The following is a 13,820-nucleotide window of genomic DNA, read 5'->3' on the forward strand; positions in this document are numbered from 1 at the left end:
CATCAGCTGATCGTCCTGCTCACCTCGTCCCTTTTTTTCAAAAAAAAAAAACAAATAGCGGGTTCGATCCCCTCTAAAAAAAGTAACGCGTAATGAAATCGTCTCTACTTTTATGTTGTTCCCTTAGATAATTTATACGTCTAGATAGAGCCTCTTGGTGCTAGACAACCGATGAAAACAGGCCAGGTTTATAACTTTAGTGTGCGCGGCAAGCTACGTCTTACACTCGCGATTTGTATATCACTTTCTGTGACAAACAGAGCGCATATTATCTGTGAAGAACAAAGTGGAAAGATGAGTGCAGTAGAGTCAGTATCGGTGTGATAAAAAAAAGAGTTAATGTCGTTTTGCAACTTAAAATTAGATTGTAATTATAGTTACGAAAGGTTCTTTTAAAATAAAAACCTATCAATAAAAGCTCAAAGCAGTAAAAAATAATCATTTATTATTATTTATTTATTAAAAAAAAACCTGGACGAGAAGCTGTGGCCGAATGGGGTCGTGTTCCACAAGTATCGCGGACGTCGCCGACCGCTGGAAGTTACCGAACCCGCGCCTCACATCGCCGCGAAAATGTGACGTAGATTTAAGTTATATAAATATGTATGTTATATTATAAGGTATTTATTTAATGGGCCTTGTAGCCTGAAATAAAATAATTTATAAAATGATTTATTTAAGAAATGAGCATCAAAGTCAGTATTCTAGCTTAAGTAGCGTTCAAAGAGACTAGGAGCTTTTTATTTTGTTTTTTTTTGTTCTTTGTTATTACTATGATTTTGTTGTAATTGTTATAACATTTTATAATGTAGTAGTAATTGTTTTTCTTGTTCAATTAGTATAGTAATTTAATTCAGGTGAGGTGTCCCCCTTGAAGTCATGTGTCACGGGGGCCACAGAAGATCAGCGTTGCAACACATTTGTGTTAGAGCACATGCTGAGTTTTTTTAATTGTTTTATTTTTGTTATTTGTGTTTTCTTTTCTGATAATAAGGGACGAGACGAGCAGGACATTCAGCTGATGGTAATTGATACGTCATGCCCATTACAATGCAGTGCCGCTCAGGATTCTCAAAAAACCCAAAAATTCTGAGCGGCACTAGAATTGCGCTCGTCACCTTGAGACATAAGATGTTAAGCCTCATTTGCCTAGTAATCACACTAGATACGGCGCCTTTCAGACCGAAACACAGTAATACTTATATATAACTGCTTCACGGCAAAAATAGGCGCCGTTGTGGTACCCATAATCTAGCCGGCTTCCTGTGCAAAGGAGCCTCCCACTGGTGTTTGTTAAGTTGTGTGTGTTTATAAATAAATTTTTTTCTTTCTTTCTTTTGTTTCAAATGTTTAATTTTTTTATATTAATTCCGTTTACTATACTTTTTGGATTACAAATCCAAAAATACTATATTTGATCAAAAAAAAATTGACAACCCTAATCCCAGGTGTTATTAGACAGGCTTCAATTACCTACCCGTTTTAATCCTTTAAAAAAATGTTACAAAATAGTTAATACATTGGCTAACTATATTTTTCCGCTATTATGTTTTCGTCTAACAAAATACGACACTGACCGAGTTACGTATACATAGTACAATCACAGCATCAACAACTACTTTCTTTCTCCTGTATCTAGCAGTTTACTAACAATAACAAAACCCCAAAATAGCTCTTGTTGCGTTAGAAATAGTCACGGAAATCGATTGAACGCTATTTAGGGCGGTTCGCAGCGAGTCGGATTTTGAGATAGACTCCACTCGGCCTCTCGCTCGTCTGGGCTGATGAGCTCTCGGCTTTCAAGTTTCAGTCTCGCGTCTGATGTCGACAGACACGGACGTGTTTTGTGCTTGTTTTGTATTAGTATTCAGTTATTCCGGATGAATACATAAAAGTGTATAATGATCATGACTTGTGATAATAATTTGTTGGTGTGTGATTGATGTGATCATAAATTGTGGGTTACCGTTGGAATAATCAGCCAACGGTATGAAAGGACAACCGGTTTGGTAAGAATATCTCATATTATTGCTAGCTAATAAGAAAGCCTTTCCTAAGCTTTGACTTAGCTCAAATAATTTTCGTGAAGAATTAAGCTACTGGCAAATGACACATAAATGTTCGAATTAAGAGGAAATTAATTATAAAATATTAACGAAATTAACAATAATTATAATATCTAACTACAATAAATGTATGATTCAGTCATTATAACCACAAAATAACTAGTGAGTTAATTTTTTTTTTTCTGTATTCTGCGTCACGGTATTCTGTCTTTCAACAATGATCCAATGTATTTTGAGTAGGGTTACCATGCGTCCGGATTAATCAGGACTTTGTCCAGCTCTTTAACTTATCTGGATTTTATTTTTAATATTGACACACTTTTACACAAATTATCTTGCCCCAAATTAAGCATATATATCCTGTGTTATGGGTTACAAGACAATGATATATTTAATACAATATACTTACTTAAACATACATAAATTCATATAAACACACAAAAATACATTAAAACATCCATGACTCGGAAACAAACATCCATATTCATCATATAAATGCTTGCACCTACCGGGATTCGAACCCGGGACCTCTAGCTTAGTAGGTAAGATCGCTAACCACTCAGCTATACAGGTTAATGAGATAGAATATAGTAATAAAACGACATTTTAACTAATTATACCAAATAAGTCTTAAATCTTTAAAAAAATGGAATTTAAACGAGATCAAATTTATAGTCCCGACTTTTTAAACGAAATATCAGGGCTTTTCCAATTACTAAATGGCAATACTAATTTTGAGAGGCTTTTTCAGTGACAAGTCTCTCGCTCTCAATGCTATTGCGTTTCAGGTTAGAGAATTTAAGGCACCCACGACCCTGAAGTTGAGTTACAATACACAAATAAAATTTGAAAAAGAAAATTTTATGAACGATGCGGGACTCGAACCCACGACCTCAGGCGTTCCGTGCCGGTGCTCTAACCAACTGAGCTAACCGTTCGAGTACCGCCTCGTTATAAAATTCTGTTTGCTTTGTTCAACTCTCCGGTTGTGGCTTCATCTACAGGATCTACTTTACAGTTGATAACCTGCTCAACCCCAATATTTGCATATTATGGAAATGACTTGAGATGTCGCTCTTGTAAATCTAAACAATATGTTATGTTTTTAAAGTGATAACCCTCACTTCTAGGATTAATACACTAATAAAATTTGAAAAACAAAATTATATGAACGATGCGGGACTCGAACGACCTCCGGCGTTCCGTGCCGGTGCTCTAACCAACTGAGCTAACCGTTCGAGTACCGCCTCGTTATAAAATTCTGTTTGCTTTGTTCAACTCTCAGGTTGTGGCTTCATTTACAGGATCTACTTTACATTATTAATCCTAGAAGTGAGGGTTATTACTTTAAAAACATAACATATTGTATACATTAACCCCCTTATTCATAGTGGTCCGCTAAGGAGTGTTTTTTTCTTATTCTGACTTAGGTCAATAGAAGAAGACAGAGTGAGAATTAGCAATGCTTTAAGTTAGCAGACTATTATGAATAAGGGGGTTGCAATTTAAGTAAAAACCTAAGCTTTTCTCAAGTTGAACAATTTCAATATTACTTAAATAGTTCTACTTAGATTAGTTTAAGTTATTACTTCTGTCGGGCTTCTCGAGACGCACACTCTTTTTAGTGTTCCGTAGCCCATACATAGAACTGAAACTCATAAAAAATGTTTCTAAAATCTACAAACAATAGTTTGCGCGAGAGACTCATCCAAAATGGTAATATATGCTCCCCCTCCCCCTGTAACTTCTAAAATGAGAAAATGGTCAAGTTAAAAAAAATATATGATGTACATTACCATGCAAAATTCCACCGAAAATTATTTTGAACGAGATCTAGTAAGTAGTTTTTTTTATACATAAAACGTCATAAATTGTATTATGAGTAATTTAATTGCAAAAAAAACATCCATTAAAGTTACAACAAGAGCTTTTATATTATGTTATTTTCTGCTACGGAACCTTCACGGGCTAGTCCGACACGCACTTGGCCGCTTTTTTATTTAATCGCTTTGTTACTTAAAAAGACATCGAAAGTTAAAGGAAGATAAATTATTAAACAATTCAGATTATTTAAATAAAACAGGTAATGACAAGAAGCACTCACTTGTAAACCGAGGGTCGTCGGTTCTCGTTCTAAGTTACTTAGCGGAACGTTTTTTTTTATTGCACCAACCGCGACAGTGATTTTAACATCATTTATCTAAAACGTTGACAAAGCACCTGTGATACTTTGTAAGTTGCAAGAGAGTAAATTATTTAATTAATTAATTGATCAAGCGGGTATTTACAGTGTGGGTTGCTTTTTTACACAAAATGCCGGCTAGATTATGTGTACCACAACAGCGCCTATTTCTACTGTGAAGCAGTAATGTGTAAGCATTATTGTGTTTCGGTATAAAGGGCGCCGTAGCTAATGTAATTAATGGGCAAATGAGACTTAACATCTCATGTCTCAAGGTGACGAGCGCAATTATTGTAGTGCCGCTCAGAATTTTTGGGTTTTCCAAAATTCTTGAGCGGCACTGCATTGTTATGGCAACGCGTATCAATTACCATCAGCTGAACGTCCTGCTCGTTTTACCCTTATTTTCATAATAAATAACTTAATATCAAAGTATCGAACTTATTAATCTATACATCTATACATATAAATAAAATTGGAGTGTCTGTTTGTAATATTGAAATAATCGTTTTTTACTACATGTATATGAATATATATACGTTACAGACGAAAATAACATTTTTTACTGTCTGTCTGTTTGTTCCGGCTAATCTCTGAAATGGCTCGACCGATTTTGACGGGACTTTTAGTGGCAGGTAGCCGATGTAATAAGGAGTAATTTAGGCTACGTTTATTTTAGAAAAATTATTTTATTTTAGAAAAATAAAGTAATGTTGCAATGTCCAAGAAACGGTCTAACTCTAAAAATAATTTATATGGCAAAACAACGTTTGCCGGGTCAGCTAGTATATAATATATATGGTCGACCACCAATTACATATAACCGAAAGTAATACAAATTCTACTAAATTATATTATAATAATTATAATTGTTATGGGAACTCTACTATTGGCTATTCTTCTGATATTAAACGCTAAACATTCGGTCTCGCAAAGATTGACATGGCAACTGGATTTCACTCTGTTTATAATGGCCCACCGCTCAAGTTAGGTGCCAAAGTCGCATAAATTTCCCACCAAAACCAAGATCAAAATAAAACATTTTTTTTATGAAATTAAGGGACGAGACGAGCAGGACGTTCAGTTGATAGTAACTGATACGCCTTGCCCATTACAATGCAGTGCCACTCAGGATTCTTGAAAAAACCCATTAATTCTTAGCGGCACTATAAATGCGCTCGTCACATTGAGACACTTAAGTCTCGTTTGCCCAGTAATTTCACTAGCTACGGCGCCCTTCAGACCGAAACAAAGTAATGTTTACACATAACTGCTTCACGGCAGAAATAGGTGCTGTCGTGGCACCCATAATCTAGCCGGCATCCTGTGCAAAGGAGCCTCCCACTGGTAAACATTACAAAAGTATTTAAATGGTAAATAGTGTTGTGCATCTTTTGCAATGATAAAGAATTCTAACTTTACTATGACCGAGTAGCTGAAATGATTAATTGAAAGACTCTGCAATGTTACTTTATTGTTTATGTACAAACAATGGTAATTCTTGGCCGCAAACAGTAGTGGGGGTTTTTACATCAAGCGATAACGGTAACAAAACGATATCGTGTTATATATATACCGAATCGGGTTCGAATCCCGGTAGGTGCAAGCATTTATATGATGAATATATATGTTTGTTTCCGAGTCATGGATGTTTAAATCTATTTATGTATGTTTATATGTAAGTTTGTTTATATGAATTTATATATGTTTAAGTAAGTATATTGTATTAAATACATCATTGTCTTGTAACCCATAACACAAGCTATATATTATGCTTAACGTGGGGCAAGATAATTTGTGTAAAAAGTGTGTCAATATTATTATTATTATATTATATACCAGTGGGAGGCTCCTCTGCACAGGATACCAGCTAGATTATAGAATTTATGGTGTTTTTCCTGAGCGGCACTGCATTGTCAATAAGCTGAACGTCCTGCTCGTCTTGTCCCTTATTATCATAAAACAGAAATCGTGTTAGATACATTTCCATACGGTTCCATACTGCACGAATATCCTCACCGACAGTAACATCGTGGCGATGGCTGCAGACACAATGCGGGCTTCTGTTGCTCTTTTTGCAACCCATAGACGTAGAATATACTAGCGTAAAGACGACCTGACAGCTCGAAAATTTGAAACCGATTTTGATCTGTATATACGCTCATAAGTTTTCTTTAATATAGTTTCATTTCTTTCTTATAATATATAGCTTTTTATCTGTATGTTATCGCAACTGGCTCTTGGATTTCTTTAAAATATAAGTGTTACTTATAACAATTAATATATTACTAAAATGTAACTTATTCACTGTTACCCTTCTGCCACGACTATCGCTCCGTACTTTCGTCAAACCAATATCGTCGTACGATATTTATGTAATCCGAAATGTCATTAATCCAGTGACTTAAATTTTTTTAAATTTCTTTCAGAAGAGATGATGCGTTAATGAGTCAGTTAAGTCTAGGAAAGGTCTAGTTTTTTAATCGAAAATAATATTTGTAAGTGTTTTTAATCGTCAGTACATTTTCATTTGAATTATTAGATCTACCATAATTATTATGTTAGGAAAATGTTTCTGCTTGAAACTTCGACAATTTATCATCAAAATTAATCATTCAAATATCATTTAGAAGATTGCGTTTTCGCCATTATACAAGAAAATGCAGGCTTTACGGTAAAAAAAGGTGTCGCTATGGTCAACGTTTAAACCATTTAAATCATAATTTTTTATAGGAAAATAGGGGACGAAGAAGAGCAGGACGTTCAGCTGATACGCCCTGCCCATTAAAATGCAATACCGCTCAGGATCTGGAAAAACTCCAAAAATTCAGAGCGGCACTACAATTGCGCCCGTCACCTTGAGACATAAGATGTTAAGTCTCATTTGCCCAGTATTTTCACTAGCTACGGCGCGCTTCAGACCGAAACAGGATAATGCTTACACATTGCTGCTGAAAAACGCGCCGTTGTATTACCCATAATCTAGCCGGCATCCTGTGCAAAGGAGCCTCCCACTGGTAAAATAAAGTAATATTATTAAGGAAATAATAGTTGGTGATATACTTATTGCTGAGTTTTATTATTGTGTTCAAATACATTAGCTGCTGCGTTCGATAACATTAATAATTGATCATTATTAATTAGTTAATTGTCTGACGATGCCATTATAATCTATACTAATATTATAAAGCTGCAGTGTTTGTTTGTTTGTTTGAACGCGCTAATCTCTGGTACTACTGGTCCGATTTGAATGATTCTTTCAGTGTTGGGTAGTCCATTTATCGAGGAAGGCTATAAGGCTATGTTTTTTTTTTCAAAATTAGGGATCTGTAATAAAATTGCTATTTTGTAACACAAGGTGTAAAATCGAAAACCTATTTTTGCGTGCGCTGCAAAAACTAATGACAATAGAACAAAATGATGTACAGGCTATAATATAGGCAATATTTTATTACTTATAAAACTATCGCGTGAATTATACTTTATATGGCAAAACAACGTTTGCCGGGTCAGCTAGTCAATAATATAATGACTCCCTGGAGTCAGCCAACTACACTAACTGTAAAGGGTTCGGTAGCAATATTGTTATTATAAATGGAAATGTAACATATTGTGTATGTGTAACATTTCTGGGAAATTTTCACTGTACAGTTACGAAACTGTACAGTTTAAATATAAAAATAATAATATTGACACACTTTTACACAAACTATCTTGCCCCAAACTAGGCCTGTATACAATTTATGGGCTCAAGACAATGTTATATTTAATACAATATACTTACATGAACACTTATAAACATCCATAAATCATAACCAAACATTCATATTCACATAAATGTTTGCACCTACCGGGATTCGAACCCGGGACCTCTATCTCAGTAGGCAGGGTCAGTAACCACTGAGCTATAGAGGTCTTCAAATAATATAATATAATTCAACCACTATTAAGAAAATCATGGTGAACTTTTTAAACCAGCAAAGGACTATTCCATATTAGTATTAAAAGATGAAACTTTTTCTTCCTTTTTCCTTTTTGATGCCATACTGTAGAACAGCGCTTCATCAAAATAACGCAAGTGTTATGTGTATTAACCCACCTCAATTTTAGAGAGTTGTCCAAAATAATAATGCATAAGAAAATAAGTTATGGGTAATATATTTTAATAGTTTAAAAGAATTCTATAACCATAAATGCTAATATTTGAATGTAATCATTTGTGATTGGTGGTACCTAGAAACGTATATTTTTTTACCAATTATATTTTAATAACATGTGCTATAAATATATTAAATTTAACATTGACAGTCAAATATTTGTATGTCGATTTATTGGCGATTTATGCATATACCAAGTTTAAAACTTTTATATATAACAACGATCCATACAAAAAAATAAAATAATTTCAATTCAAAATTAATATTTTTACGACATGTTCGAAGCATAGTACCCCTTTTAGAAAAGTTAGAAATGCTTCAAAAAGGATAAATTCGTATCGTCCTCCTTTGGGGCCTCTACAGGTCGTTCAGCTGAAGGTAATTGATCGCCCTGTCCATTACAATGCAGTGCCGCTAAAGATTATTGAAAAACCAAAAATCTGAGCGGCACCCTTGAGACTTAAGATGTCAAGTCTCATTTGCCCAGTAATTGCACTAGCTACGGCGCCCTTCAGACCGAAACATAGTAATGCTCACACATTACTGCTTCACGACAGAAATAGGCGCCGTTGTGGTAGCCATAATCTAGCCACCCTGTGCAAAGGAGCCTCCCACTGGTAAGTGGGATCAATAAATTTACTCTAATGATGTTTTCCATTCCACTGTTGTTTGTGGACATTAACAGCATTATTTACTACGTAATAACATCTATTGGGCGACGCGAAGTCGGGTTCTGACGTAGTGTTTGTGATGAAATGTGTCGACAGTCCCAACATGAGATAAAAGCTTTCGGCGTTCCCGGCCTTTCCAGAAACTTCAAACGGCCGATTATAAATTCAATGAATAGTTTAAGCGATGTCTGACGAAGCTTCATTTAAATTTGTCGAGTTTTCATATAAATGTTACAGTAGTCTCTGGCGTAGAATGTTTGATTATTTATTTATTAATGTAATCAACAGCGTACACAACAATTATTTTTACAATCTTAACCTAGGTTTTACATAGAGCCACAAAGGATTACATAAATTTTAAATTATAAAAATAAATCATATATTAACAGAATAGACTTAAAAATTTACTATATATACTAACAAATAAGAGAATATAATAGCGCGTGCGCGTGTGTGTGTTGTGTGTGTGTGCGTGAAGTGGGAGCGAATTATGAAATGCATTACAAAAGTAAGTGCATTACGATGTATATAATTTTATTACAAGATCCAAGAAAACGTTGAAAACTAATGCACTACGTCATTAAAAAGAATTGTTAAAAAAAAGTTTGTGTGATAAAGGTTACTAAAACATAAATTACTTAATTAATGATACCACAGATTGAGAATGGACGTACACCTTGCTTGCTTGCTGTGTGCGGCGGTGATCACTTAAAACGGCAGCAAATGCGCCTTTGTGGTACCCATAATCTAGCCGGAATCCTGCGCAAAGGAGCCTCCCACTCAACTCTTCAACATTGAGAGGACCATAGCCTGCCCCTAGATTAATGCCCCGCAAGTGATTTATTATAACACTTGTCACGTGCGATAGGGATACGACTGAAAGACGGGATGTTAATAACAAGCTCGTCCTGCCCCAAGAATAGATTCTACGACTTAAATAGAAGTATTATTGTTAATGTTATAGTCTAAACACATGATCGAATTTAGTACGGCCGAATGGTACGCGGTCTGGTAGCGGACCATATTCGATGGTATGTCACAAAGTCCATCGCACAAAATTATTCCAAATCAAATCAAAATATATTTATTTACTCTCACAATAAAAATTTACAATACCCAGTTTATTAAAATCTATAGTGATACATTGTTATAATTGTGAGAGACCGGCGCTTGAAATAGGTAACAAATACCAGTCACCGGGCCCCCAAAGCACATGGTTAAAATGATGGAGAGAATATACAAAAAATATTCTCTTATATTTTATTATTATTATTACGAGTGAAATCATTATTAATTTGTGTTTTTTATTTATTTGTCAAAAAAATACCCCTATAATGTATGTGTGTGTATGGTGTATACCATTCAAGCTTAATGTTTTTATTAAGCATTTTATATAATAAAAATGGCTTTATGCATTCCTTCTCCATATAAACTGTAACTGTGTTACATTTCACATTCTTCTAATCGCGCATTTTTTTTAAAAAGGGGTAAAAAGTTTGTGCTCATGTATTAATATACATATAACTTACCTTCCGGACCATACCGAGGCCGACGCCGGAGTAATTGGTGCGAGGCGTTTACCGGACCGTCCGATGGTTCGCTCGTACGAAATCCGACCATGTGTTCAGGCTATTACATGCGACAACTGCGTAGCGCCCCTCTGCAAATGTATTAATACCAGCACCACGTGCCGCTAGGATAAAATCCTCACCCATACTCTGTCCTATGTTTATTTCTCTGATATATAAAATTCTCGTGTCATGGTGTTAAACTTTGAACTCCTCCGAAACGGCTTGACCGATTCTCATGAAATTTTGAGTGCATATTGGGTAGGTCCGAGAATCGGACAACATCTATTTTTCATCCCCCTAAATGTTAAGGGTGGTCCAACACGCATTTTTTTGACATTTTTTTTTAAATTTGTTTGATTATGAGTCAGCATTAAAAAATACATACAACTTCAAATTTTCACCCATCTACGATCAACAGTTACTTTTGTACCGCGATTTTAATATCGGCAATGCAACGTTTGCTGGGTCAGCTAGTATTCATATACATATATATTGTACAACCATAGTCATACAATACACTAGCGTTTAGACAAAGTGTGTGAGAGAAAACATCTCAAATGGAGATACAGCAAGATAGAAAAGGAATGCAAAAGAAAGCCTTACAAAGCGCATCATCAGCCGAAGACATCCACTGCTGGACAAAAGCCTTCCTCAAAGATTTCCACGACAATCGGTCCTGCGTTGCCCTCATCCAACGTATTCCGGCTATCTTAACCAGATCATCGGTCCATTTTGTGGGGGCCTACCAATGCTGCATCTTCCGGTACGTGGTCGCCATTCGAGGACTTTACTTCCCCAACTCTCTGTACATCGAGCTATATGCCCTGCCCACTATTCAGAAACTGATATGGCATCAGTTTCGGAATAATTTGGGCTATTTCGGTGACTTTGGACGATTAAAACACACTGTTTAACATTTAAATTTAAGAATGTTAATTATTTCAATATAAAAAGTTGAACAATAGGCAGCCCGTCGGAAGTTGGATTGGCATTGTCCAAGAAACTGGGACAAAGTAATTCTTAATAAACTTGTTTACGAAATGAGTTGTGAAGCGTTTAACGTATATTGCTTCCTCTACAGTCTTAAAGCTTTGTTGAAACTCACCCGAATAACGCGCGGGACACGGGCGGCGTTTTAGAGAAATTCGCTCGCTCGCTTAGCCTCTCAAACTGACGCTACTTCCCGCGTGTCATTTTTTGTTCTTCAATGGAGAAACATAATGCATTGTGAGATCAAACAATCCCGGCGGGCGTCCCGCTCTTGTTTCGCTTTGAACTTGAGCGACTACTCGCGTCAATTTGAACACGTCCATACAAGTTAGCTGACACAATCGGCGCGAGCGACATCCGGCCCGCGTTCCGCGTGATAGTAGCCTCAGTTTGAACAGAGCTTAAAGCCTTATGGCCATGGGATATTCAATATATTTATAAGTTTTATAACAGCGATGAATACCGTCCAACTGTAAATTATTGTTCAGGGGGCTAAGAGGCTTACGTGAAGTTATAAGACAACCTCCAATAGACATCCGCAACACCGGGGTTCAAAGGCCTTTAAGTTGGGTCTATCCTTTTTTCTTGAAGGCCCCTTTGTCCCTGGTTCGGGAGAACTGCAGCCAGCAATTGATTCTACAAAGTGGCTTTCCGAGGCAAGAAATTTGTCAACGTGATGTGGATGGAATTTCGTTTTTGGCGTTATTGATGTAAGGTGATGTAATTCGGCGGCTGGTATCAACCTGAATAACTCCTGAGCACACCCCGTGATAAATGCAGATGATGTAGAGAGAATCTCTACGCAACGCCACATCTTCTGCTGACGTCTCGCAGACCACTTAGAATAGAATAATTTAGAATAATTTTATGGGGGTATCATGTTAGTTATATAGTTGTTACAAAATATCTGTTACAAAGTATACACTGAAAATCAACAAAAAACAAAAATCAATAAAATCCTGTATGCTTTGTTCAACTCTCAGGTTGTGGCTTCATCTACAGGATCTACTTTACAGTTGATAACCTGCTCAAACCCAATATTTGCATATTAGGAAATTGACTTGAGATGTCGCTCTTGTTGAAGCCACAAAATGAGAGTTGAACAAATACAGCATACAGGATTTTATAACGATACGACACTCGAACGGTTAGCACAGTTGTTGTTAGTTGTTTGAACCCCGATTAGTAGTATTCACAGGGGAAGTTCCAAGTAAAGACCATTATTATTATTATTATTTATTTATTTTAGACAACAATGGGTCCATATATAAATGTTAGTGAAACAGTCTTAACCTTATTTTAGTAAATACAATAATAAATTACATATAGATGTTAGTAACGAACTTATTCTATATTAGTTGATATAATTAATTAATAAACTTACAAACTTAAGCAGAAATCCATACGCTTTGAATGCGCTGTCCTCCTGTCTGTCAGCTATCACCTTTAAAATAATATTGGGACTCCACTTCAACCTATTTTTGACGGAGGCGATTCTTTTCCGTATGGTTGCGGAGAAACCATCGACACGGTTCTCCACAAACATACAGGACGCGCTACAATAACTATAAGTCGTTAGTCCAATTATAATGCCTCTACAATTAAGTCTTTACGTCTAAAAATAGAAATAAGGGTTAGTATGACACATTTCCGATGACGTGTCGAATTTATAACTAGTTTAGTACGATGACCTTTCGTAATTAAAGGTGTTATTGACACGGCGCGGCTGTACGGCCCCTGACCTTAAACCGTAACACAAATCACAGCTGTTTCAATTATACGACTTCTTTGCAAATCAGTACTCATATAAAATAACATCTATAGATATCAATAAAATAGGAGTGTCTGTTTGTAATATTGAAATAACCGCTTTTTACTGCACCTATATGAATATACATATATACACCAAAATAACATTTTCTACAATTTTTGCCTGTCTGTCTTTCTGTTTGTACCGGCTAATCTCTAAAACCGATTTTGACGGGACTTTTATTGGCAGGTAGCTGATGTAGAAAGGAGTAACTTAGGCTACGTTTATTTTAGAAAAAATCTTTTGTTTTGGAATAATAAAGTAATGTTACAATGTCCAAGAATCTAACTCTAAAAATAATTTATATGGCAAACAACGTTTGCCGGATCAGCTAGTAATACATATTATTTTATCAAAAGCTGAAACGCATGAA

General features: G+C 35.7%; 1 protein-coding gene across 1 annotated transcript in view; it reads left to right on the forward strand.

The window, feature by feature from the left end:
- The first annotated feature begins 1,782 nt into the window (after positions 1-1,782).
- LOC126968233 (uncharacterized) overlaps positions 1,783-13,820 on the forward strand; it is a 58,212-nt gene continuing 46,174 nt past the window's right edge. Inside the window, exon 1 of the mRNA XM_050813115.1 lies at positions 1,783-2,009. Coding sequence (XP_050669072.1) covers positions 1,990-2,009 — 20 coding nt within the window. The 5' untranslated portion in view covers positions 1,783-1,989. The remainder of the gene's footprint in view (positions 2,010-13,820) is intronic.

This window comes from Leptidea sinapis, chromosome 1 (genome assembly GCF_905404315.1).
Source record: "Leptidea sinapis chromosome 1, ilLepSina1.1, whole genome shotgun sequence".
Taxonomy (NCBI): Eukaryota; Metazoa; Arthropoda; class Insecta; order Lepidoptera; family Pieridae; genus Leptidea; species Leptidea sinapis.